Genomic DNA, 27,093 nt, shown 5'->3' on the forward strand with positions numbered 1-27,093 from the left:
CGCCTATCCCAGCTCAGTCGCCAGGGCTCCGGGCTCCTGGGTGCTTTAATGCTCTGCAGTCGTCATCTTCACTTAATACTTTTCAAAATAAGGGTGTTTTTTTTTTCGGTTTTATTTTTGCACAACAAATTATGTAGCTGGTCTTATCTGTGACTTACTGGTTAGGTTTTCTTGGGCCTTGTGTTCACTGTTCACCTTCACAGGGTTGATAACAAGAGGGTACCTGAAAGGGTTGCTGTGAAGATGATTAGTATAAACTAATTTATTATGAAGACGCGTAATTTCCATTGCCATTGTTATTATAGTGGCCAGGTTACCGAAGGCTGAAAGCCACCTCCACCTCGTCAAGATGCATCGGGCCGGCCATCTGTCAGTCCCTCTACCCAGACCCATTGCCGAACACTTGCAGGGGGACCATGAAAATGAACGAGACCTTGGTCCTGACCCCGAGGAGCCCACAGTCTAGCAGCAAGGCCTCTGGTCACTAGCGAGCCCACCTTCCCTTTTCGTTCCTGGTGCCAGTGTGCGCACACACATCAGCGAGCTGATGGCCACAGCACTGAGCGGCTCCGGCCACCAGGACCTGAAAACCAACACCGTTTCCTGCGTGTCTGCTGGGCTGTGCCAGGTGTGTGGCCTTGGAGAGGACGCGCCTCCCGCTGAGCCTCCACCTGATCAAAATAACCACCGCCCGGCTCCGGGCTTGTCAGCAGGTGAAGAGGGAATGGTGGCTGTGAGCACACTGTGCCTGTCACCCAGAGGCCCTGTGTGTGATGGGACCACCGGATGGGGAGTCCTTGAAGGGCAGCATCCCCTCTCCCACGCCTCTGCTCAAAGCCTCGGGCCTCTCACGGCTGCCGGAATAAGGGGAAACGCAGGTTTGAAAAAGCTGGTATCATACCCTGGAGCTGGGGGTGGTGGGGAGCAGCTGTGGGCAGATGCAGAGGGACGTGTGGCCAAGAGGACAGTCATGTCCCTGCACAGAGGGGGTCAGTCTGGGGCTGGCCAGGTGAGACAGTAAGAAAAAAACCCATCTTAGGGGTGAGGGGGCCACTGGCTGGCTCCAGTAGTTGGGACAATGACTTCTGGGTGACTTGAGCCAGTTCCTTGTGGTCTCTGGGCCTCCCTGTGGCCATACGCAGAGGTGGTCAGGTGCCCGTCCTGGTGCCCTTCCAGCCTGAATCCATTAGTGGCACTATCGACACTTGGCTCGTGTCCCCGCTCTGCTCACTGCTCCCGCACACACTGGTGGCTTCTCTCTACAGGCACCTGTGACTCTGCCCGGCGGCTTCCTCATGGGGCAGGTCACGGTGCCAAGAAGAGAGGCCCTTGAGGAATGACAGTGCCAATGTGCCAACCACCCCGTCAGAGGCACCTGCTGCCCACGGTGCCCCCTCTCGTCCTCCTCCTCCCCCTGAGGAGGATGCGTTAGTCACCAGCCCAAGACACAGACGCTGACTCGGTTACCAAAAGAACATTATTTCCAAAACTGAGGACACAGGTATAGAAATTCTCCGCCCGTGGCCTCTGCCCACTCCCACCCGACAATAAGATGTCTCTTGGGCCCACAAACACCTTCCTGTAGAATGACCCCTGAGTTCCCCCACACCTCTGAGGCCAGCTGGGCCTCCATTCACAGCTCAACATGCTTTGCTTGGGGTGGCTTCTTGGCTGCGTCCTTGGCAAAGAGCTCAGTCCAGAAAGCCACTTCCTTGTCTTTTGGCTTCCAGGCTGCCTGGATGGTGGCGCCAATCTGCAGGTACCCCTCCTTCTGGTCATATGCAGGCCAGTGCGGTAGCCCCTCCCCGTTGGGGTTCCTGGGAACAGAAAACAATCCAATGGAAATGCCCCAACGCTACTCTCAGAGATTCGCAGGGTCCTCCAGCTTCATCGCTCCCAAAAGGCTCTTATACCCCCAGAGACAGGGGCCCCGCTGACTCCTGAACAGCCCGGCCCTTTGTAGACAGCTCTCCGGTCAGAGGTCTCAGCCAGGAGCTGGGCCACCCAGTGGTAGAAGCTAACCCCTCCCAACAGGCACGCCCTGCCCCCTCCCAACCCTGCTCAGTGTGGCTCACCCATTCCGGGCAAAGTTGGCCCAGAATTTCATCACCATCTTGCTGAGCTGGATCTCCTCCTCTGAGGCTCCCTCTGGAGGGAAGAAGAGAGAAAGCCTTTGTTATTCAGTGTATTCATGGGCCCACAGCAGCCTGAGCATGGGAGTGCTTGTTAAGAATTCAGAATCAGAGCCCTTCCTCCAGACCTACTGAGCCCAAAGCTAAATTTTAAGAGGCTCCTGGGTAACTTATGTGCACTTTCGGCTGGGGGGTTACTGATCAAAACTCAGCAAAGGGCTGCAGTCAAGGCAGAGCTGCTGCCTCTGTGTTCTGTGTCCACCTGTCCCGCCCAGCATTCAGCCACAATGCCACACCCAGGGTTCCCACTAAAGCCACCCCACCTCCCAGCATTGTTTTTACAGGTGTGTTCTCAATCTCCGTCACCCACCCACATTTTCATAGAATCTAAAAAGTAACAATGATCTTAAGGCGTCATCCAATCAGGGTGTGATGCTGGTGTGTCCCAAGTACCCCGGAGGTGGGTCACACACAGGTCGTCTGCACCTGCTGATGGCTAAGGTATTGAAGACATTTGTGAAAGGCTGGCTTTAAAATATATTCCTAAATATATTAATTTTTTTTTTAAATATGAGTTTTTGATCATAGATAGATAGATGGCTGGGTGGATAGAGAAGGGGACATACATTAGCCCTGATTCAAGGCTAACACCAGTTCTAACCCCACTCTTCCATTCATCCTGACATACTCCTGCGACTGGGAAGTGACATTTTAGCCTATGAGTGGGGCCCTGTGGTACTGACGCCCAGGTCTGGAGTCTCGGAGGGACCAGGAAGAAGAGCACATGCATGCACATTCTTCACCATGCATGTCAGAGCAAGAGAAAGGTGGGAACTTTTGTGTTTCAACCTGTTACAGTGACTTCGGAAAACTAAGGCCTGGGTGGGGAGAAGCAACTTGCCCAAGGTCACCAAATCGAGCTTTGGCCCCAGACCTCCCAACTCCAAGCGTGTAGGGCCATCACCTTTTAAAAGTGGAGCCCCGAAGACGGAGAAGAGCTCATCCCCGTGGTCTGCGATCACTGTCTTGGGTTTCATGTCTGATGAGAAGCTTGGGCGATACTGAAACTCATACATGTAGGTGGGGGCTCCGGCATCTGCGAAGACAGACAGCACACAGCTCCCCTTACGGGATGCACACCTGGATGGGACCGAGGTCTCTGGGGGCCCTGAGCGCTCGGAATTAGTGGCGTACCTGGGTCCCGCGCCCAAAACAACAATGTTAACAGCGACTGTCCCTTGTGAGGGCCAGCTGTGTGCTGGACAGTGTCCCTGCGCGTGAGTTCTCAGCGTAACAGAGAAGCAGAGTTTCTGGAAAGGCCCATGAGTTGATTAAGGTGCATGGTTGGTGCAGGCGGAACAAATCTGAGCTAGGTATTTGTTGGATGGATGAATGATTTAATGAATGAAGGACGGTTGAAACCTTGGGTAAATCCGTTGAAAATAACTGTCATTACAGGAGCACTGAGTCAATCCACAAAATCCCCTTTGCCTCCCGATGCCTTCACACAAGAGCCACTGTACACACACAGTTTACGATGGTTCATTGATCACAGGCTACTTCTCATTCCTCTGAATACCTGCAGCCCGAAAGGTACCCCTTGGGGACAGTAAAAACTTGGAAAATGCTGAAAAAAAGGAAGATGTACCAAAAAATCACTTATCTCACCACTCAGAGACCACTGTTAATATTGTAGCACATACCTCTTCTGTTTAAATCCAACTGGAATAATATTGGATATCTTGTAATGCCTATAATCATTTCTTACATCATTAACTATTCATCCACAAAATCATTCTATATCCCAATCGGAGGATGTAGAATAACTTATTTGATTGCCTCCCTCACCCCTCATCCTTGCCCCCTTGGTTTAGCAAAAGAAATTGTCTGGAAGAAGCAATCCTTCTGTGTTTCCATAATCTCCTTGTTCAACGGCTTCTTCAGGGTCAAGTTTAACCTTGTCTCTGCCACTCAGCAGTTTCAGAAAGGAACTCAGGACCCAACTATAAAGGAAGGAACTTTTGTGAATGAGAAAACTTAGTTTTGCTCTGAACATGATGATGATGGTATTATTATTATTATTATTATTATTATTATTATTATTATTATTCGCCTCTGCCTGACCTACTGAGCCTTAGCAAATTCCTACAAGTGCAACCCAAGTTTTCAAAGCAAAGTCGGGTGCAGGCTTGGACAATAATTAGGGAGGAAAAGAGAAGCAGAGGGAAGGAGAGAGATAATAAAATACGTAAATTGTAATAGTGTGCTGTTCTTTGCAGGGGGTGAGAAAGGGCTTATAAAATTGGCAACATTCTTCTAACTTTTTAATCTTCGTATATCAAGTAAGAGACTTAAGAAATCCACACGCATATACACTGAAAACTAATGTCATAACCTGTATATCAAGAACTTGAACATGCTCCTGTGGCCCGGATTAGTTAATTCCATCTCTAATAACCAATCCTTAGAAAATTACTAGAGACTAGGTTAAATAGAGGGAACCGGTCCGCGGGCAGTGGCAAATGTAGCTCGGCCCTGACCCAGAAAACCGACAGGCGTGGGGCGGCCCACGGGAGCCAGGCCCACAGACCGGCTTTCCCACAGGGGATCAGGCCTGCATTGTATCTAGGCTGCTTTAAAGCTTGCTTTTGCTAAAACTCTTCACCCTACGTGGAGAACAACAGATGTTTAGTGTAGAACCTTGAAGTAACGTCTTAAGGTCTATTCTAAGCTGTTTCAAGGACAGGATGTGGCCAGCTCGCCCATCCTCATCATTCCCCTGCATGTACAACATTCTCTCCTTTTTATCCGTAAGCAATAACCCTTTAACGTAACGTTAGTATGATAATTTATGACTCTGTTGGATGGAACCCGCCGAGAACAGTAATAAAAGCCTGTCCAGGCAAGGGTCGGGGTGCTCTCTCACCTAGAGAGGGGCTACTCTGTCCCTTGTCTCCACAGGATTCAGAATCCGTGTGAATTTGTTCACCCTCATCTGCCACGCCACGGACCCCGCTGGTCGGAGTCCGCGACAAATAAAGATTTATGCACATGCGACTGAGCAAAATGTTGTGGGGTTTTTTTTGTAACATCAAAAGAAAAGCAAGCAGCCTAAATATCCAATGAGTCAGAAATACTAAATTTTTAATCCATGACAAATGGATGTTTTGATGACTTTTTACTGACACTTAGGAAATGCCTACAACATAGTGTTCTAGGAACAAAGAAAACCACGTGACATTAATTTTTAAATTATATGTAAGATGTGAAAAGATTATACCAAGAAAATATCGAAAATTTATAGCAGATACTTCTAGGGAAAGGAATTATAGGCAATACTAGACTCTTTTATGTGTTCCCATATTTCCAAAACTTTCTACAACTGAAAGTATGAATTTGACATTCAGAAAAAAATTTTTATCAAAAGGTGAGACAAATACAAAAAATGAAAGAATAGCATTGATAAAAATCTGTGTAGTCCTGCCCCCACCCCCCAAAAAAACCCTAAACTTAAAGTCAGGAGAAATCAGATAAACAAAACACAGGTCCAGGCAGGACCAGCAGATAATGCAGGAGAGAAAAGCTGCCCATGAGACAGGAACCCAGAGGCCAGACCAAGGTTATAAAAGAGCAGATTTGAGCCCTTCCATCAGGAGCCTCAAGAGGAGGAAGCAGAAACCAGAATGTGCATTTCTGTGCCACGTGCTTGGAAGCCTAGTGGTCAGCTACAGCTCATTTTATCACGTGTGTAAGGTGTAAAGCCCTCCCAGCTCCGTTGGAGAAAGAGGTAGGGGCCAGAGAGCCGTCTCCTGGCTTGCACACTCCGTGGTGGGTGAGGAGGCCTCTGCCAGAGGAAGGACCCAGAAGGACACCTCCTCTCTAGGCGAGCTCACCCATCGCCGACCTCACACCCTGTCCACACAGCCTTGGGTCACTGCGGGAAGGTCCCACGGTAAAGCTGACCACAGACTTGGACAGGCCCCGGGCCCCCTGCCCCCACACCTCCTGCTGCTCACCCCTTCCGGCTTTCTTGGCCCTGGGTAACCCTCCTGATTCCATGTTTGGTTCCACTCTTTCCTCAGCTCTACTGGTTAACAAACCACGTTACAGTTGGCTCTGACCTTGGAGACCTTCCAAGACACATCTTCCAAGATTAACTCTCTGGCCGCACCGACCCCATAACTTCAGGTGAGGAGATGCTCACCTGAAGGCAGATGCTGTTGGGGGGTCACCGTACCCTTGCTTCTGGGCACGCCACCCTACCTTCCCCTTCCGTATCTGCGGTTCTTTGCCAAGGTCTTCAGCCAGCGGAGACCACTCCGCCCACACGTGCGGTAGATCAAGAGCTCTAGGGAATTAGCAGCCTCTGGGAACAGGCTTTAACCGATGACCCACGCAGGTGGAGGATAAGGACCCCAGGTCCCTTGTCACGAGGGTAACCCTGAGACACGTCTTCTGCTGCATGCCCAGGGCACCTCCGCTCCAGGTGCCCACGGGACTTGCTTGACCGTGCAGCACAATGGCTCCCTCCCCGCCCACGTCACTTCTCCGCTCCTCCGCAGGTGGTTTCTGGGGTCACCTCCAAATACACTAACGGAATGAGTCCTTTTCTCAGACTCTGCTACTGGCAGAGTCCAGAACAGTGCCCTGCCCCCGCCCCCAGGCCATAAGGAATCAGCCTAGGAGGGCTGACCTTCAGCAGTCCGCACGTATACGTTCAGGCCGGGGGGCGGGCAGGACAGATAGAGAAGTGGGTGGGGTTGGTGGCCCTTCCTGTCCCATCTCTGGGACTCACCTCTGTGGGAACGGGCCGTAGTCACAGCTGGGACAGTAAAGACCACATCTCCCAACAAAGCCAGGAACAGGTCTTTCTTTTTGACCGGGTCGTCCGTCCCTCCTAAATAGTGCTCAACGGCCACAGGAGTGAGTTCCTCGGAGATGCTCTGAAAGGGATCAAGAGGGAAAGTGACAGCCGCCCTCCCCATCTGCCCATGAGTGGCGTGGCTCCTCCAGCCGGGGAGGAAGCCTTGTGTTCAGGGTGAAGCTCGCCGGCCCCAGGCACACCCCTCCCCTCCCCCAGGGGCAAGGTGGAAAAGGCAAAGAAAAAAGGGTGGGGGGAGAAAACTCTCTGGCCCCAGTCTCCATTCTGCCATTTGACTGCTCAGTGACCCGGGGCAATCCCCGTTCCTCCTCGGGTCTCAGCTGGTCCCCGGGATTCCCTAGACCCTTACCGTGATGGGGTAGGACTTCCACAAGAGTGACGCGGCCGTCTCCTGGTCCAGCTTGCCTTCAGAAATCGGGTAACCCATCATCTGTTAAAACGGGAGTGTAGCATTAGTGAATCCTTGGGAATCAACAGGAAGAACCAAGCTGACCAACCAACCAAACCAACGCAGGCTGGATGAGTTGGGCAAAATCAATGCAGGAAATGGACTTCTATCCAGAAACTCAAGGAGTGCAAATATGAAGTAAATGTTAAGAGAAGCCGTCCCAGCCCTTTGGAATATAATGCAAGCTAGTGTGGAAGGCCAGAGCTCTGGGGCAGACAACGCAGACCTCACAGATACTCCCCCTCCACGCCCCCCGATGAGCAAGGAAGCCCCACATCCTGCCAGGACGGCTTTGGCCCTTCAGCATAACCTTTGAAACTGTCCTCAGGTGAGAACTGCAGATCTGCAAACAATCCCATCCAAACCTCTGCACTGAGAGCCTTGACCAGACCCTGACACACATCCTGGCAGCTTGCGTGGGGTCCCTAGGGTGACGGACCCTGGCCCCTGAGAAAGCTCCGGGCTGTCAGGAGAACTCTTTGTTCCAGCTAAAGCCCCGTGATAGGCAGGTAGGTCCCTGAAGCCCCCCTTAGGGCTGTCTGCCGTTATGAATCCCGCGCTGCCCTTGGGGACGTACACCTGCCCCCCAAACTGTTGGCTCAGGGACACAAGAGCCCTCTGTCTGTAATGCGAACACTCCGGGGACGGGTCCTGCCCCCTCACCCAGGCCCTGTGGGCGGAGAACTGCCCACCTTCAGGGGGCACCTTGCTTCGACGTTCACCCCGGCCTCCTGACACCACACATGGGAGAAGGGGCCACTCAACAGACCCAGGTGGCCCGGTCCCATGGACAGCCCCCTGCACATCCAGCCCCTTGAAATGTTTCCGCCCTTCGTTTCAGGGTTTGAGTTGAGTCCCCGCTGCAGGGGGGTGACTAGTGTCTGACTTTGCTAACGTTTGACAAGAGGGAAAGCTCTGCCTGACTTTCAGAAGTCAGGGTCACCGTGAGAGGAAGCCAGCTGCTCTGCGTCTTCCTAAGCCGATGACCAGGAGCACGCGTGGGGATTTCTGCAGAGCCGGGGAAGCCCGGGGCAGAGGCCGCAGGGCCCCACGCCTCACTTCCCCCGCTCCCGAGCTCCTTCCCCTTCCCAGGCCTCAGTTTCCTTATCTGCCCAGTAACCTCTCCACAGGCCCTCCCAGCACCTGCACATCTGGGTTCCTGGATTGGGGACCATCAGAGTCTGGGAAAGGGGTCCCCAAGGCTTCCCCACACAGGTGTCAGTGGGGCCATGCCAGAGAAGGTTACCATGGAAATGCCAGCTCATGCAAAGGGAACAGCATCCCGGGGCCCGAGTGGGATCTGAGAGACCAGAGGCGGGAGGCGGGCGTGACGGGCGTGCAGGCGCGTTGCAGAGGCCACGCGTGCTCACCGTGGGAAGCAGCCAGCCAAACTCCTGCTTGTTGAACCCGACGATGTACGGCACGGAGTTGAACTGCTTGTCGGCCAGGATCTCCTCAGGCGTCCTCGGCAGCAGCACGCCATCCACCACCGTGGGCAGGAAGGGCTGGCTCTGGGGCGGAGGACAGAGCGGCGTCTGTGCGGCCCTGTCCCGGTCCCCCCGTGTCCTCCTCGCTGCCCGGCTGAGTGCTGTGGGCTTTGAGGCCCTGGGGGCCCCAGGCCCTGCGTCTGTGCTGGTGCCTGGCAGCCCGCAAGGGAAGTTCTGTCCCCTGCGCCTGCGACCCAGCAGGACAAGGGCCCAGGGCCTGATCCAGTGGGACTGACAATAGAGGAGGGCAGGGGGCCCCCCACCCCCGCTCCCCGAAAGGCTGCTGCGGAAGCCAGCCAGCGGAGCAGTGCTTCCTGGGGAGAAGACACAGGGCAGACCCATGGAAGCCAAACCTCCACGGCAGGTTCTGGGGAATGAGCTGCAGCAGCCGGGGCAGAAAGAGAGGTGTGGGAATTTCCTAACAGTGGGAACCGCGGGGGTTAAAGGGACCCCAGGAGCCTCCGATCCCCGGAGGCCTGGGCTTGGAGGACTTCTGTGGGGTGCAGACCAGAGAGAGACCAGGCAAGGCAGCCGTTTTTGTACAATGCCTGGCACCTAGCAGGCACCCAGATGTGCTTGGAAGGAAAAGCTCCACGGGGACAAGGAGACCTGTGCTGTGAAGAAGGGGTGGCCTGCCCTGACTGAGGAGGGGGCCTGCAGCGTGGGGAGGCAGGGCAGCAGGGAGGTGGGGGGGTGGGCAGAGGTGAAGGGAGTAGAAGTTCAAGAGAGATAACGGGAGCCCCATCTGATGTGGCCGGCACGGGGACCTCCCAGCTGGTGTCCCCGCCTCTTCCCTGTCCTCTCTCTATCATCTATTTCCACTTAGCAAAGGGCCCCTTTGTTAAATCTACGGTCATGTCACTCCTCTGTCCCAAAACTTCCCAAGACATTCCATCTCACTTGGAATCACAATCCAAGCCCTTTCAGTGACCGTTCCCTGCCCCCCACTCCCCTTAGCTCGGCCTGTTCTCTCCCCTGGCTCCCTCCACTCCAGCCACCCTGGCCTCCTGCCCCAGGGCCTTTGCAGTGGCTGCTCCCTGTGCCTCCACTTTCCCTGACAGCGGGCCCCTCCCTTCCTCCAGAACTAGGCTCCCCTGTCGCCTTCTCATTGAGCCATTCCCAGACCCCACTGGGTAAACCCAAATCACTGGCAAAGGCTACCTCCATTTCCCACGTTCTTTTTCTCCACGTCACTGGCCATCGTCCAACACCCTACATATTTCACGCGTTTATGGTACTCTCTCCTCCCTCCAGAGAGCAGGGGGTGGTGTCTCTTTGCACTGGTATATTCCCCAGCTCAGGTCCTGGCACATAGCAAGTGCTCATGAAATCTTCGCTGAATGACTGAATAAGCCTCAAAACATCTTCTAAGGTAAGTGCCACTATCCTCAGGGAGAAAGCAGAGCGGGCAGGATTGTAGGGTGTTGCAGAGGTGAAGCCACGGGAACCTGGTGACCATTGCAAGGGAGCAGGGAGGGAGAGGGGGAGGGGGCTGTAGGCGTCTCTTGGACGGCTTGGGGGAGGGTGGCATCCTCAGGACACAGGTCCTGGCTCCCTTCCTGATTGCCCTGCAAACAGTGCCACTTGGACGGGTCGCCGGCCCTGCAGCCCCACGGAGGACCAGGGCTCCTCAAGGGAGGCTCCTGAAGAACCCTCATCCCGATACCCCGTTATCCCTGGGGTGGGGGTTTCTAGTCCAGCCTTCTCCCTCTGGGGCATTGTTGGGAGCAGGAAATGAAACAAGAAAGGATGTGAGCTGAGCCCAGGGACACAGGGTCAGTGACTACGAGCACCAGACTGGGAGTCTTGGGAACGGTCCTACATCTGGTCCTCCCGGCTGGGTTACCCAGGCTCTCCCCGCCCCTCTCTGGGCCTCAGCAGTAGAAACACAAGGAGTTACTATGAGTCCACAGGAGGAATTTTTTTATCTTTAACTGGAGCTTAAAGGTGGCAAGTTTTAAAACCTGTAATCAAGAAACCAAACGTCCTTACCTCTCTGGGGTCTCCAAGTAAATCAAGAGCAAAAAATTTCTGTGGAAGCAAAGGCAGAGGACATGTGTGAGAAGGCTTCCTGGGGACAATGCTGACCCTGGTCACAGCGCGCCTGGGGTCCAGGTTCTCCCTCCTGGTGCCACTCCGATGGGGGCGGGGGGTGGGCACCGGCACAGGGTCTCGGTGTGGAGTGGGGGAGGGGAGCGCTGGAGAGGGTGTCTGTTGTTTACGCCTGCTGGGCCTTCCATCCATTTCCCCTTCTTCTTCTCCTGGGCAACAACACCCCAGTTTTCTTTTGGGGGACCTCCCTCACTCCCATTCTCATTCTATGAGTCCAGGCATCTATATAAGACCTGGGGTGCCCCATCTTCCTGACCACAGAGATTAGTTCATGGATGGGCATGGTGCCTACATCAAGCCAATAGAGTTGACCCCAAAACTTTTGCTGGAATTATTGGGGAAGGGGTGTCTAAGCAGGACGATGTGTGTGTAGAGCGCTGTTGCTGCATTTAACCTCCCAGGGGACAAATCTCCCTGAGAGTAAAACCAACACTGAAAGATAAAAAGTGGAGGGTAGAGGCAGATGCTTAATAATAGATGGGTGTCTGGATCCAGCCATGCCTGAAGCCATCTACTCCTGAACTTTTCCATAACCCGAAGATTCTGTTACAACACGTTCCTTTTCCTGCTCAAGGCACTTTGCGAAGAGTTTGCTCATCTTGCATTAGGAAGTCCTGACTCACACACCCTCACCGAAATTCACCCTGCCCCATGCTTCATGCTGTGTCTGCTCACCCAGACTGCACTGACTGTCAGGCTACACTGTAGCTAAAGTGTTGGACCTGCAGTCAGAAACTAACCAGTAGGGTCCCCTTCCATTATGCGTTGTAGCTCTAGCAGCCAGGTGTGTATGGGGTATGTGTGTGTGTGTGCACACACGTGCACACTGGGGAGAGTGGATTAACATGGAAAAACTTCCATGTGATCTCAGAAAATCTCAGAAGGGTATCATGGGCTCTTAGGTTCTCTGGGTTTTCCCAAGGTCACCAGTGCTCCTCTTGCAACCTTATAAGCTGGGTCCCCTTGTGCCACATGGAATAAATCTGCCTCTTCCCAGGCACCAGAAAACAGCTGTGTTTTAGTTCTTTGAACACACCAGTTACCTAATTTGAGCCTGAGAAACCAGGGTCCATGCCCTGAGGCCACTGTGGACTTACCCCTTGGGAACAGAGCAGAGTTCAGCACTAGAGGCCTGTCCGGGGGGCCCAGGGGCCAGACAGCAAACCCAGGTTACTTTGGGGCTCACATTCACACCTCCTCACAAAAAAGGAAACAGTTCTCATTGGCCCTGGACATTGCTTTCTCTGGGTGTCTGTCCTAATAGAGCTTCCATGAGATGATACCTGCCATAGCCACCCATCAGTCCTCAGATGTCACCTCTGTGAGGCATCCCTGCTGGCTCTAATGAATGATCCTCTCCTCTGTGCTCCCACCACACTGGTGGGCGAATGGATGGACAGATGGTTGGATAAATGGGTGGATTTGGTCATTACACGGAGCAGGTGCTTATTGGATGGGTGGGCGGATAGGTGGGTGATAACGAGCAGACACATGATGGACGGACCATTGATTTTAGAGGCTGAGTAATGGAGCGAAGCTATGTGGTGGCTAGACGATGCATGAATGATTGATAATAGACAGTGAAAGTTATGGGTGGATTGATATTAGAATGATGAAAGGATATTGATGAATCGGATATACTTGTGGAGGGGTAGATAAATAATAAGGTGATGAATGGATGTGTGGATGGCAGATGGATGAATGGATGGATGGTTATCCTAGAGGCACAACTGAGGCAGAAAACTGGGCCACCACTAGGTTATAACTGATCATTTCTAAATTAACCGATAAATTTTGACAACCTTTCTGAAAAGCTTTGTTCTTAATATCCCCATTCCCCAAATTCAGAATGGTAGTTACCTCTGGGAATAGATAATGTTAAATTTCTTTAAAATATCTCTGAAAACAAGAATGACAAAGTAGTAACTTTTGACAGAGCTGGGGGATCATTACACTATTGATTATCATATTAGTTTCTGACTTTGCTAACATTTGAGATATTTCAGAATAAAAAAGAAAAAAAGACATTCCCCCTTCAGATTTAGGGGTAACATTACGCCTGAGAGACGGGACCCTGTCCCAGGCAGTTCCTCTGGGACAGAAGGACAGCCGCCGGAAGGCTGAAGCCTGGGGCCAAGTTCACAGGGCAGGGGCGCTGGTGCGGCCGGGAGAGTGAAGGCACCTACCATTTTCAGCGACGTCTCCAGAAGCTCGTCCTCGGACTTTTGGCGCAGGCAGTGCACCATGACAGCCGAGGTGGTGGTCTTACACCCCGCGAAGACAGCGACTTGCTGCAGAGATCACAGGCGACAGTGGAATTCAAGAGCCTTGTCCCCTCCGTCAACCAGTAGGAGGCACTCTATCCCCACCTTAACGTCGATTTCCAAAGGCGGGGGGGGGGGGGGGGGGGCAGAAAATTCTCTAGACGAGCAGGTCTCGGTCACGCCCATTATACACCCTGTCTCAGTTAACCCGTCTCTTAAGATGGGCACAATGATTGCAGAACTGAATGTTTAAAGAGGGCCATGGACTCCAGAATCACACTGTCTGGTTTCAGATCTCAGCTCATCCTCTTACTAGCATTTGGCCTCTAGGAAGTGCTGACAAGTGTAGTCAGAGAAGCTGAAATAGAGACAAGCAGGCAGGCTCCACAGGGTGAGGCCGTAGGAAGTGTGCACAGCTCCCAGAGCCTGGGGGAGTGTCTGACGCAGAATCAGTGCTCAGTATGGAGATGGGGAGGGAGGGGGGGGGAGAGGGAGGGAGAGAGGGAGAGAGGGGGAGGGGGAGGGAAGGTGAGGGGGAGAGAGGAACAAGGGGAGGGAGGGCGGGAGAGGGGGAGGGAGGGGGAGGGAGAGAGCGAATGAGAGAGAAATACACTAACAAGGAAAGCACAAGAGCCAGAATAAAAGTCGCGCGTTCCCTTCGTTGTGCCAGTTTCTAGTTCCTGCTTGATGATGAAATCCAGCTCCATCTCTGCCACCTGTTTCCTTTAAATAAAGTCCTCCTTTCCTGACTTAAGCCTGGTTAAGCGGACTCCCATTGTTCACAACCACAGAGTTCTGAAAAACGTTCTCAGAATCCTGTGCCTTCAGGTCCTCCCTCCTATGGACCAGCCCCTTTGGGTCTGGCCGCTGCCCCCACCACTCCACGAAGCCACTCTCACAGCCCCGCAAAAATGCTCCCCACCCCTGACTCCGGTGGGCACTGGTCACCAGAGCACCCCCGCCCCCAGCTCTCTCCTCCTTAGATTCCTAATTGTGTCCCGATAAAGACAAAGTCCTCATCAGGGCTCTGTGCAGCATGACCCCTGCCAATGTCCCTGTCCCCAGCTCACTGCAGGTTGCCTTTGCTCCTTCTGCTCTGGCCACATCAGCCTTACTCATTCTCTCTTACCCCAGGTACTTCCTCCTGCCACAGGACATTTGCACATGTTGTTCCTGCTGCAGAATGTTCTTTCAGTTCAATTCTTTCAGTTCACAGGCCGGCGCTCAGGCCACTGAGCCACACCAGCCAGGGCTTCCTAGAACATTCTTTTCTCACCAAGTAAAGCACTGCTCATCCTTGTGATCTCAACTTATTGATCACTTTCTTCAGGAAGCCTTTCCTGATAATACCCCCTACATACTAGACTCCTCTGAATGCTGCCATGACATTAAGGACCTCTCCTTATTGCTTATCACAGTTGACATTTTATAATTGTGTGATTATGTATTATAATCATTAATCTCTCTCCTCCATTGGCATGGAGGCCTCACGAGGTTGCTAGATGTCTAGCTGTATCAAAATTATTTGTCGAGTGAACAAACAAATCGATGAATCAGTTCTCTAGGAACTGCCCCCTGCCCCCGTCACAAGGCCCCCCAGTGGGGTCGGGGGGACCACTCCAGGGCCATAGGCTGTAGGGGGGTCCCCAGAACTCAGCCCCTCAGAGAGACTAGACACGATGGCAGTCTGCTCCCCGCTCTCGGCCTGGCACCCCACCTTGGCACTTTGGAGAGTGTGGTTAGCGAACAGTGACAGTGTTGGCAAACTGGTGTCATGAACTTGAGTCCCAGCTCTGCCCTGATCACTTGCTGACCTTGGCAAGTTGCTTCTGCTCTTTTGCCCAGTTAGCTCCACAGTAAAGCCGGGGTAGGGGGTGGGGAGGAGGGAAAGGTGTTTCCTCGCACATCTGCTCAGCCGTTCTCTGCGCTTCCAAGCTGGATCCCATGGCGATGGAGGCCCGAGGACTCCGGAGGGCAGAGCAAAGGGCATAAGGACTGTCCATGTCGGACCTACCTGAGCTAGGGCCTTAACGTCTGTCTTGACCAGGGAAGCAGTGGCGGCCACACCACTCTCCGAGATGGCCCGGTGGAAGAGGTTCTTGGCCAGGGGAGATAGCACCTGGGAGGGGAGCGGAGAGGAAGGGCGTTAAGGCTCATGCAGGCGGGGAGTGTCGCCAAGAGCTTCCCTAGCTCTGTCCTGGCTCATTTCCCGGAGACCCAGGGCTCAGTGGACATGACAGGCCCTCGCCTGGCCTGGCCTGTTCCCTAGGCTGACCCCAAGAAAACCTCCACTGGTGAAAGTCGAGGACACAGAGAGAGGAACAGAACGGGAAGTGTGTGGTAAGCACTGATTATAACGATCAGAAGTATCTGAAAGACATTTTGCCAAGTCCCAGTAACACTTTAAAGATACAGTTCTGAGTCTACATTTCCATTACTAAGCATTTACCTGGAGAAAAAATGATCATGGAGGCACACAGTGATTTCCAGGAGTGCTCATGCTGTCTAGGATGGGAAAACTGGAAATTACCCCAGGTTCCAAAATTATGATATTGGGTAAAGGAACTATTTTTATTTCTTACCATGGAATACTATGCAACTATGAAAAATAAAAATATGGAAGAGTACTTAATGGTTAGGGAAATATTTATATTTGTAATGTTAAGAAAGGTTTTCTGTTCAAAAATTCCTAGATAAATGATTGATAGATAGGTAGGTAGACAAATAGATGACAGGGTGAGTCATTGAAAAATAACTGAAAGTAAGTACCAAAATGTCCATGGTGACTCTCCCTGGGAAATGAGATTGCGGATGACTTGTTTTTCTTCTTTGGGCTTATCTGTACTTTTCCTTTTCTCCACTTTACAAACTACATGAAGTTTCCTCTGAGTGTTTAAGCGTAAAAGCCAACGTGAGGCAGCCGGAGGGGTTCCTACCAGCTCCCAGCACCTCCTGATCTGGTTCTCCACCTTCACTTCCTGCAGCAGCTGCCCTGGCTCCATCGCCCACACCGGGCTCCCAGGTGGTCTGTGTCCCATGCGCCCTGTCCCATCATCCCCACCCCCATCCGCCTTCCCACTCCCCTTCTCCCTCTCACCTGCTGTCTGTCCCCAGCCCGGCTCCCTCTCTCATTCACAGAGACTGCTGTCTTTGTTCTCGGGCGTGGACAAACCAACAAACCCGCTCAGAGGAGGCCCTGGCCTGTCCGTAATGCCCGCATCCTCTTGCCATGGAGATCTAGCTTTAAGCCAAACAGTGACACTCTGCCCACTTCTCACGGTTGTCTCCTCTGCTTCATAATTTATACCCACCCCTCGTTCCCAAGAGGAGTGAGGTGAGACCTAATGTAAAGATGAGAGCGCTCAACCAAGTCAGAAGAGGAGGAACATTGCAGGCTGGGGCTGGAGGTTATTATGGCCCTGAGCTTCCTGGCGGCCAAGGAGAGTTGGGCCATTAGCTCTCTACCATCTAATGCTGTGCAGAGTAGGGCCAGCCTGGAATCCAGGTCTCGTTAATGAAGGTGCGCATGGCTAGATCCGCTGGTCTCCAAGGGGTCCCCTCAGAAGCCACATCGGGGCCAGGAACACTTACAAGAACAGAGACACTTTCACCTCCTGCTGACTCTCCAAAGATGGTCACAGAGCCTGGGTTCCCTCCGAAGTTGGCGATGTTCTCCTGGACCCAGCGCAGGGCGGCCAGCTGGTCTAAGTGACCCCAGTTCCCCCGGCTGTGTTCGTCCCCTGTGCTGGGAGTGAGAAAACAGTGTGTGTGTGTTGGGGGCCAAGTCATCATGCGGGGTTCTCGGGACCACAGGTTGGGCTGGGGGCTCTAGGCGAGCCTGCGGGAATAAGCCAAGGCTTCCTCAGCCCCGGCACGCAGGTTTTCACCTGCCTCCCGCTCCTGCCTCACAGCTCTCCTTAGGGCCCTGCAGTCAGTCACCGGCAGCGACTGAGTGAGCACCCACTACGTGCCCACACTATTCCAAGGGCCGGAAGCACGGCTGAGAACGAAATAGGCAAAACCTCTAACTACGCAGAGCTCACACTATAGATCGGGAACAAGTAAACAGGAAAATATAGAATATAACCCCAGGCAGTTACAATGTTCTCAGGAAAAATAAAACAGGGTCAGGAAAAGGCAGGCGCGGGGCGGGGGGGCCCTATTTCAGATCCTAGGTCCCGGGAGGGCCTCTTTCAGGCAGCAGAATTTGAGCCAAGAGCTGAACGAAGGAGCTCATGAGCCTTGCAAATATCCAAAGAAGGGAATTCCAGGCGATAGAAACAGCCAAGGCAAAGGCCCCGGCAGCCAGTGAACAGAAGTGTGAGTGTCGAACCTATAGCTAGAGAGGGCCCTGTGGGTCTTGGTAAGGACTTCGATGTCATTGTAAGTAACGTGGGAAGCCGGGGAGTGACAGGATTCTGTTTGTCTTAAATGATCCCTCTGGCTGCTGTGTGGCTCAGACATGGTATAAAAGTAAGTGTTTATGACAATAATCCAGGCGAGAAACACAGTCAGAGAGCTTCGATGATTATTAGGGTGGGTGTCAGGGAGGAGGTGGGAAGTGGTTGGACTCTGAACTGATTTTAAAGATGGAGCCAAGAGGTCTTCTGGCCCGGCTGGATGCAGAGGAGCAGAGGAGCAGCGGTCTTTTATGCTGAGCAGCTGGAAGAGGGAGCCCAGGGCCCAGCTGTGGAAAGGGAGCGTTGGGGGCAGGGCAGTGAGAGGCAAGTGTTAAATGGGTCCCAGTGACATGTGAGGAACCCTTTAGATATTTGGTGGAGAAGGCAGGAAGTAGTTAATTACCTGCATCTGAGTCTCAAAGGAGAGGCTGGGGCTGACAATAGGGAGCTGGGAAAGGGCCCCCCTCACTCAGAGAACAAGTTGAGACCCAGAGGAGGTTGCACCCAGAAGCCTGAGCGCAGGAGGAGGAGGAGGGGCCCCTGAAGGGGCCCAGAAGGAGCAGTTCAAAGAGATGTGAGAGGTTACATGGGGATACTGCCAAGGCTGGGTCCCTGTGACCTTGACCAGAACAGTCCAGCGGCGTGGCCGGAGTGGAGCCTGACTGGTGTGGGGAGAGGACAGACTGGAAGGGAGAAACCGTGCAGAGCTGGAGGAGCAGTGTAATGGAACAGGGAGCAGAGAAACGGGCAGGCTGGTGAACGAGATGAGTCGTCTCCATGAAGCTCCTGGGATGTGACTCACCTGGGACAACCCTGCACCAGCCCTACAGGTCTTTCCACTGAGAATCCACCCCACTGCTAGCCTGCCCCTCCACCCGCCACCTCAGGGTCAGAGGTCAGGGGGCCAGGGCATTTAGAAAACCTACCAGTAACTGTGTCCTAAGGAGACCTGGTTCCTGTCTCTAGACCGGCGCCGTGACTCATGTACGTGCCCAGTGCGTAAGGAAGTGAGGTGAGTGAACCCACCATTCCTCCTGGGAGGGGCGGCCCTGGAGTCTGACGCTCTGGTGGCCCCTCGACTCCAGCCACAGCTCCCCTCAGCTCCAGGAGTTCTCAGAGCTCCCACCCTGTGCCTGCCCCTCCCTGCTTTCCCATGGGAGGTACGGCGCTCAAACCGCTGCCCAGCTGCTGTGCCACTGCCAGGCCAGGGTTGTGCGGTGTGCTGTGGTGGCACAGGGAGAAAGGAAATGAGCGTTCCCGGGGAGGTGACATCGCGGTGGGGCTTTACAGGATGAATAGGAGTCTGTCGGGTAGAATAGGTATTCCAGGCAGAGGGAACAGCCCGTGCAAAAGCTCAGAAGCAAGTGGATTGGTGTGACCGGGAAATGAGGCCATAGGCGGGGCCCATTTATGAAGGGACTTGGGTGCCTTACTCGGGAACTTAGCAAAGATCTCCTTAAGGGTGAGATGACCACAGCTGGGTCCCAGCACCCTCACCGTGGGGGCCGCTGTGCAATGAGGAGAGCCCAGTGTCTTACCTGAAGAATCCCCAGATGCCCAGGCGGTACTGAATGGTCACCACCACCACGTTTTCCTGGGCAGAGAGGGCCAGCCCATCATAGGTTGATGCCCCGCCTGACACCAGACCCCCGCCGTGGATCCACACCATCACCTGGACAGGGAGGACGCAATCACACTGGTTATTAGAAGCAGCCCTGGGAAGGACCTTGAGAGGTTGTCTGGTTTGGTCACCTACCTCCTGACTGTCACTCAGTGTGGCGGTTCTCCAATGCTCATCCATCCCCAGCAAAGCTGGAGCAGGCAGTCCCTCGCCTCCCCACTCTCCCAGCTGGGGCCAGGTTACCACCCCACGCAATGTACCGCGGCAGCCCCTGTTTTACTCTCCAGCCCCAGTACCACCTCGTCTCAAGGCTCTTCATGCTGAGAACACCATCATGGGAACCGCCAAGGCCAAGGGTGTTATGTTCTCCCCAACATTCCCATCGCCCTCATGCCTGGACCTCTCACGCAGCTCAGCACACCCTGCCAGCAGCCCTTGGACTTCGGTTTCATTAGTTACCCCTGTGCGGTGAATTAAACTTCTCTTGTGCATGTGAATGATTATCTCAAGAAGCATACATGCCCCTGATGGTATCTCTTCCTAATATCTCTTCCCTCTCCCTCCTCTGGATCCCTAAATTCCACCCATCCCCCCGAAGCACAATCTAAGTCACCTCCTCTAAGAAGTCTTCAATCATTTGACACACATGATCTTAAAAACTACAGAATTCTGTAAATAACATTTGAGGATGAGCGTGGACACAACAATTCATAATGAATGGCTCTTGCATTTAAAGAGCTCACTATGCAGGGAAGTGAGAGTGCCGAAAATAATAATCTTATAATTATTTTGCTAATGAAAAATAAAAGAACTCTGAACAAGAATTATATGGCCAAGTACGGTTCTAAGCACTTTAAAATAAACCCGCCAGGAGATGACTATTGTCCCATTTGACAGACAGGAAGACTGAGGCACTTAACCTGTCCAAGATTGCATAGCTAATAAGCAGTGGACCCATGCAGCCTGGCTCCAGAGTCCCTATGTTAAGCCACTCCGCACACTGCAGCCAATGGACATGGTGCAGTAGGTCGGCCATTAGGTTAAGAACAAGATCTTTGCTTCATCTCTAGCTAACGTGTCAAGAGTCCTTGCCTTGTGTACTGCGCCAGGCACTGAGACAAAGCTTGATACTGACCGTTGAATACGCATGTCATTACTTCTGCTTTGAGGTAACAGCCAGTCTCTCAGCCAGTGAAAGGCAGAACCAGGATTCAACCCAGACCCTGTAGTTCCTGTGTCCAGAAGTAAAGGTTCTCCTGCCTCTGGTTCCCCGGGTACCTGTTCCCCCCACATCTCCGATCCCTGCCTACCTCCAGGTAGAGGCGCTCAGGTCCGTGACCTCTGAGTGGAGGCTGAGCCAAGGGTGGGCAGCAGTGATTTACTGAGGAAGCTGGTCTGTCCGTGCAGCCCAGGCAGTGAGATCCTCAAAGGCAGGGGCAGCGTGGTAATGGTTTCATGCTCTTCCTTTCCCCTAAACTCACTATTAGCTGTGTGTGTGTATTTTGGGGGGTGGGGGGAGCACTGAGTACAGAATAGAAGAATGGATGAATGGATGAATGAGTAAACCTTTGTCCCCATCTCTTTGAGCCAAGTATGTGCAGTGTTGCTTCTCTGGGCAGCCCCAAGTTCATGAACACACTGCCCCATCCCTGGGCACACCTGGCCAGGGTTGCTCCTGGGATACTGTTGGGGGCTCACAGCCCTCCCTCTCCACCCCAGGGACTGCCACCAGCAGAGCCCCCCCCTCCTTCCAGCTGGCAGTCTGCCGCATCTCTGGGTCTCTGTGTACTGAGGAAATGTTGACTCACTGGGTTATCAATCTAGCCATTAATGACACGAAAATCCCGATATTTTCACAAAGACTAAGGAGAATGCTACTTGGATTGTCCCGGGCTCTGCTTCCACACTTCTGTGTCACCACGGGACACTGATTGCTGTCAAGGTGGGGTCTTTGCACGCTGAGGAAGACCACACACAGTCTCGGTTTCCCTGTCTCTGCCACGGGGCGCGGGGTTTGGAGATCAGAAAACACCGGCTCTGGTTCTGCTAACTGTCCCGGGTGGCCTCCCCTCCTGCTCCCCGGACCTCGGTTCCTCTATCTGTAGAAGGGTTGGATTATTGTCTTCTCTGTAAGATTCCTTCAAGCTCTAATTTTATTGAAAATTAGGTCTTAGCTTCTCTGGGAGTCAGATTCCTAATCTGGCAATGAACAGCAATCCCTCTTGTTCCCCAAGCAGCACAGGAAAGTGCGGAGACACAGACTGTGGGTGACAGACGCACTGCCAAGGCCCCCGGAGGCGCCATGACTCTCACTAGGAGAAACTGCGGGAGAGAAAACTTGTGTTTCCCGTGGTCATGCAGCCCGGCGGCAGCGGGTGAAGGAAGCCCTGAGCCCCTGATCAGCTGCCTTCGCCCTCCCCGATGCCAGAAGCGCCCGCCAGCGCTGGGACGCGCCACCTACCGGAAGCCTGCTTTTCCTTGTCAGGTCTGCGGGGGTGTAAACGTTTAGGTAAAGGCAGTCTTCGGAAAACTTGAGGGGAACATTCTCCTTGCGGTTGGTAAAGAGCTCCGAGAGCACCTGGGCCGTCACTGCGTCCTGGGAGCACCTGGAGGGGTGCAGGGAGGAAGGCGATGTCCCGAGGCTCAGCCAGAGCTGCGCGCGGAGCCCCCGTCTCCTGCACTCAGGCTCGCCCTGGCCTGGGAGCTCCCGGCCTGTGCAGAGCTGCCCTTACCGGAGTGAAGACACCGCAGTGGGCAGGGGGCTACCTGAGGGCGGGAGGGCCTGGGTGGGGGGCCCTGGGGCTCACTCGAGCCTCCCAGGACCACGCAGAGTGAGAAGGCCTGGCCCCACTCCGCGCCCTGGCGCCCTCACGTGCTAGGATTCTATCATCAACCTGCCCATCCATCCCAGGCAAGGGCTGCGGCTCACCCGAAGAACAGACTGGAAGGGGCCAGCATAGATCACAATTGGTAACATATACTGAGCCCTCCCAGCCTGCAGGGCATTAAGTACTCCTTGTGCCTAGGGAGCTACACACCTGGGAACTGAGAACTTGCAGGGTCCATACCCCAAAGCACTCCCACCCCCACACCTCCCGGCCCACCCCACTCCCCAGACATGGCCACGTTCAAGACGGGAGAATAAACAGAATCATACTTCTCATCCCTGTCACCTGCTCAACTTGTAATTTTTTTCCCAAAGCACTTATTGTATTCTAACGTATTAATAACTTACTAATTTGCATATTGTTTAGTATCTAACACCCCCTGCTAGAACACAAGCTCTGTGAAGGTAGGCATATTTGTTTCATTCGTTAATGGAGCCCACAACCTAGAACACACCTGGCACGCAGTAGGTGCTCAATAAATATCTGTGGAATAAAGGGCGCTTGAATGCTGTGGGAGTTCTGGAACGTTTTTAAGGCTCTGCCGTATCTTAAGGATTCCAGAACAATGGATAAGCTGCTCAGGGGCTTGCTTGGTGCCTTCCCGCTTCCCTTTGAAGCAAACATTTCATTAAAAGAAGCCAGCGCTACCTGGCTGCTGTGGCTCAGTGGATTGAGCGTCAGCCTACGCACTAAGTGTCACTGGTTCGGTTCCCAGTCAGGGCACATGACTAGGTTGCATGTCAGGTCCCCAGTTGGGGACGCGAGTGAGAGGCAGCCACACAGTGATGTTTCTCTCCCTCTCTTTCTCCTTTCCCCTCTCTTTAAAAATAAAACAAACAAATTAATTAATTAAAAATAAAAAAAGAAGCCAGCGCTTACATAGGAGGGTACGAGGTGGTGGTCTTCACGAAGGCCCATGGTTCCGCAGGCTGCGGCGGCGCGAACCTCAGCGGTCCGAGAGGAGGCTTGGCAAACGGGACTCCCAGGAAAACGGCCACAGGCTCTGCAAATCCTCGCACGCTGACATACATCCCCTGGACTTTGCCCTGCGCCGTGTCCACCACGGGCGGCGAAGGCGGGCGCCCTGTGCACAGCAGAGGAAATGAAGACACGCAGCGGTGAAAGGTGTGAGCTGGACTCCGGGTGGGTCCGGCCGCTTGTGACCCTGAATGAGACACCTCAACTCTTAGGCCTCAGTTTCTGCTGATGTAAAAAGGAAATGAGGAGACTGTCCTTCCTAACCCTTCAGGTTCTCCCAAGGAGAAAATGGGGATGCAGGTGTAACAGCAGCAGGTAAAACATAAAAGCAAGGAGAGCTGCGGGGCGTGGACAAGACGCGCGGTCCCCAAGCACTGGAGCCTCCGGAAACAATGATCCGTGAGGGTCCTGGCGCTGAGCTGCATGCAGGATGAATGGTGAACAAGAGGTAGCCCCCCTGCTCGGAAGTCTGGACCTTGGAGGGAGGATGAGCCCCTACCCACTGGACCCTACTGCTGGGAAGAAAAGAGGGAGTGGCGTGAGAGAGGTGGCAGTGAGGTGTCCAGGAGTGGTGGCATCATGGAGACGGTGGGACTTGCAGGAGAGGACCACTGAACATGGGGGGATGGAACAGGGGTACGAAGATACAGAGCAGGGACGAGACTGTGCCCAGGTGAGGCTCAGAGACACCGCAGAGCAAGGCCTGGAAGAGGGAGTGACCCATCGGGCCAGAGGGATCTGTGCAGAGAGGAAAATAACTCTGACGCGAGAGAGCTTCACGTCTGGGAGGGCCTCGATGCCAAATCAGGGGTTGGGGCTTGGAGAGATTCTTCTGGTGGCTCTGAACAGGGTCGTGGAGCAGAGGGAGGGGTCAGAGTCCTCCCTGATCCGTTCCTGGGGGGCAGGTGGTTCTTCCTTACTGAGCGGCACTCACGCCCCCGCAGCGTCCAGCTCAGTCCTGGCTGCATCACCGCGGACGATCCTGAGCTTTCGACGCTCGATCACGTCCACCTTCGCATGCCCTCCGGTCCATCCTCGGGAGCCCCACTTTGTTAAGTGCCCCCCTTCAGAAGAGATTTCTAGCCTCACGTCCTCCCAATTGCTCCCCGTTAAATACAGAGAAAAAGCCAATCTCTCTCTCCAAGTGTGTGGCCAGAGCAAGAAAGAGTCTCTCAGATTTGGTCTTACAGAACACCACCCAGTGCCACGCAGGACACCAAATGCAAAGCAGGGTACAAAACAGCACCCACGTCTCACATCACTCGTGGCCACTCCCACACTGTGGCCACGTACGTGGTCCTCCTTTGCTGTGAATGCGGATTGTTAGCGTGAGCATCGCGATGGACTTCCTCAGAAGCGTGTACGTGAGGCTGTCACGGGGCGGTGTCATTGCAGGTCACATTTTTTCCTTGAGCTTTCCAAGGTTTCAGCATTGAACATAGATTCCTTTTTATCATTAGAAGGATTTTTATGACTAAATACAGTGATGTCTACAAGGCATTTTGAAGAAGGGCTTGGTCTCTGATCAGAGGCGGGGGACGCGGAAGAAGAAGAAGATCAGAGAGCCGAGTTGTGACCCCAAGTTCCGTGCCCAACAGGGGCCGCGCAGATGTCAATGAAATGTCTGGGTGAGAAGACGCCGCGGGAAAGGGGCCCTTCAGGACTGGAAGCGGCCAGGTGCGGAGGCAGAGGAGACCCGCTCCCTGAAGGGGACGGTGCAAGCCATGGGTGTGTGTGACGTCCTCACTGAGGCGGCCAGCGGGGGGGAGAAGGGAAAAAGCAAAGCAGCCGAGGAAACTCAGGGAAAGCCGCAGCCGAGAGGAAGAACCGTGGGAGCAGAGGGAGGCCAGCGCCTTGTGGGGGCGCGGGCGGCGGGGAGCACCTCGGAGGCCGGGGTAGAAAGAGTGCCACGTGCCTCAGAGGTGGGAAGGAGGGTCACAGGCTGAGGAGAAAGCAGACGTGATAGAAGCCTGGCCTTTAGGGAGTCTGTGATGACCCGCACAAGCCACAGAGGGCACAGAAGCCAGCGGCCGGGGTGAGAAGCCCAGCGGCGGCGGGAGATGTACGCAGTACGGGTAACGGCCGCGGTGACCCCTTAAGTGATATGTAATGTTGACATGTTGAGCAGGTGCGCCTTCCAGGTCATTGACCCTTCCCAAGAGCCTTGACAGGTAGGCAGGAATATGCCCATTTTCCAGATGAGGAAACTGAGGCACAGAGGCGCCAGAATGGACTTTCTAAAGAGATGGCCTCGCCGCGGGGCAGCCAGCAGTGAGGGGCTGTTCCACTCCCAGCCGGGCTCCTTTCTGGCTCTGCCCTTATGTGTCCTCAGTCCCAGGCCTCCCAGAGCACCCGCCACCAGAAAGCAGGTAAAGTCCAGGTGGCCCTGGCTGCCCGGGCACTGAGGCCGCAGCGCTGTGGGTTCAGGAGCCAGAGCAGGGCAACTGTGCAGAAACCTTCTTTTCTTTACTCCGGCCTTTATTTTTTTTCCCTTTGACTCAAACTGGCAGCGCCTTGCACTCTGACCCGCCCCCTCCCTCTCCCTCGCTTAATCCCTAAGCCCTCGGGACAAGGAGGTTCTGGGCAGCACCCAGTAGTCTCGGGAACAAGGTCCTGGGTCAACTACTGGTTCAGCGTTTTCAATCAAACTAACCCCGATAGATTGGCCTCCGTTGTATTTTCGCTCCAGACCCAGGAGGCAGAGGGATCCCACCGAGCAACACCTTGTGCAGTGGGACAGGCTGATATCGGGACCCGAAACAGTGATCCGTGACCCCCTACCCGGGCACCGACCTGTCAGAAGAGACCGTGACCCTGATTTCATTAGTCACCATGATTCATGATTGCTTTTTCCCTCGATAATCCAGCCCCTGGAACGTGCAGAGGAGCCGGGCCTTTCAGCAGGAGCTACCTGTGGTTCCGGGCATGGCGCCACCACGGGGGTGGACCCCTCCCTCCTCTGGGAACTGGAAGTAACGATTTCTTCAACGACAGTGGCTCTCGGTCTGTTGGCCTTCCCAACATGTTCTATTCATACACTGCTCTTTGAAACAACCCCTATTTACGGACTTTTTGTTGCAATTCCTCCATCCCAGGCGCCGTGTTCTTTAGGAGAAAAACAGTCCATTTTATCCCCACAACAGCCCCGTGAAGGAGGAATGCTGTTATCACCCCTGTAGAGAGTGGGAAAGGAGGCCCAGGAGCGTGCAGTGCCTTGCCTAAGGACACACAGCTGACAGTGCTGAGCTGGGATTGGAACACGTGCCCCCTGACTCACATTAATATTCCGCCAAGCTGCGCTCCACGCTCTGGCCACTTCAAGACTAAGACTCAAGGGGAAAATAAAGGGAGCTCCTCAAAGTCCTGGTCTGCGGGGCACGAGGTTAGTGGGTGGTCCCATGCACGCAGCAGGAGCAGCTGGATCTCCGGGGTTTATCACCCCTGCGTCTCCTGTGGGCTGGAACTCAGCTGTCACACCTCTGCCCTGTATGCATCTCCCCACCTCGGCACCAGATGCGGACCTCCAAAAGTGCCCCCCTGTTTGTATTTCAGTTGGACTTACCCCAAGCCGTGGAAGTGGCGAGGGAGCCCAGGACCAGAGCGAAGAACCACATCGTGGCACGACAGCAGCCCCTGGGCCTGCAGCTCTTCATGTGGCTCCAAGGAACTGTGTGGTCCGCCCCTCAGCTCCCAGCGGCCCCGGCTCCGGCCCCTCCTTTGCCTGGCAGCCTAATCAGGAGACAGCAGAAAAGCTCCCCCTCTTCCAAACGGCACTCTGGGGCACGCCCACTCGGAGTTGAATCTTTCACCCCAACAGTTCAAACATAGCTCTCAGATTACCAGTAGCCAGAGTTGTCAGACGACTTGTTACATAAGGGTTT

The 27,093-nt window shown here is 54.0% G+C and overlaps 1 protein-coding gene across 1 annotated transcript; it reads right to left on the bottom strand.

The window, feature by feature from the left end:
• Positions 1 to 1,459: 1,459 nt before the first annotated feature.
• LOC149993971 (liver carboxylesterase 1-like) lies at positions 1,460 to 26,938 on the bottom strand. The gene is made up of 14 exons (XM_090260760.1): positions 26,775 to 26,938; positions 23,114 to 23,318; positions 21,808 to 21,952; positions 19,264 to 19,397; positions 16,917 to 17,070; positions 15,340 to 15,444; positions 13,248 to 13,352; positions 10,942 to 10,980; positions 8,833 to 8,973; positions 7,364 to 7,444; positions 6,928 to 7,075; positions 3,097 to 3,228; positions 2,076 to 2,148; positions 1,460 to 1,817 (listed from the first exon to the last, which is right to left on the bottom strand). The coding sequence occupies exons 1-14, from the start codon at positions 26,863 to 26,865 to the stop codon at positions 1,634 to 1,636; spliced, it is 1,737 nt and encodes a 578-aa protein (XP_090116886.1). The 5' UTR covers positions 26,866 to 26,938; the 3' UTR covers positions 1,460 to 1,633.
• Between the last annotated feature and the right edge of the window lie 155 nt (positions 26,939 to 27,093).

This window comes from Furipterus horrens, unplaced genomic scaffold (genome assembly GCF_987537825.1).
Source record: "Furipterus horrens unplaced genomic scaffold, mFurHor1.1.pri manual_scaffold_13, whole genome shotgun sequence".
NCBI lineage: Eukaryota > Metazoa > Chordata > Mammalia > Chiroptera > Furipteridae > Furipterus > Furipterus horrens.

What these genes read in the sequence shown, in the direction of transcription:
- LOC149993971 (XM_090260760.1), bottom strand. Translation starts at nt 26,865, where the DNA reads ATGAAGAGCTGCAGGCCCAGGGGCTGCTGTCGTGCCACGATGTGGTTC. An exon ending in TTGGCTGGCTGCTTCCCACG is followed by an intron (nt 7,445 to 8,832) that starts GTGAGCACGCGT and finishes CCGTTTTAACAG; the next exon opens with ATGATGGGTTACCCGATTTC. An exon ending in GGAAGTCCTACCCCATCACG is followed by an intron (nt 7,076 to 7,363) that starts GTAAGGGTCTAG and finishes GATCCCTTTCAG; the next exon opens with AGCATCTCCGAGGAACTCAC.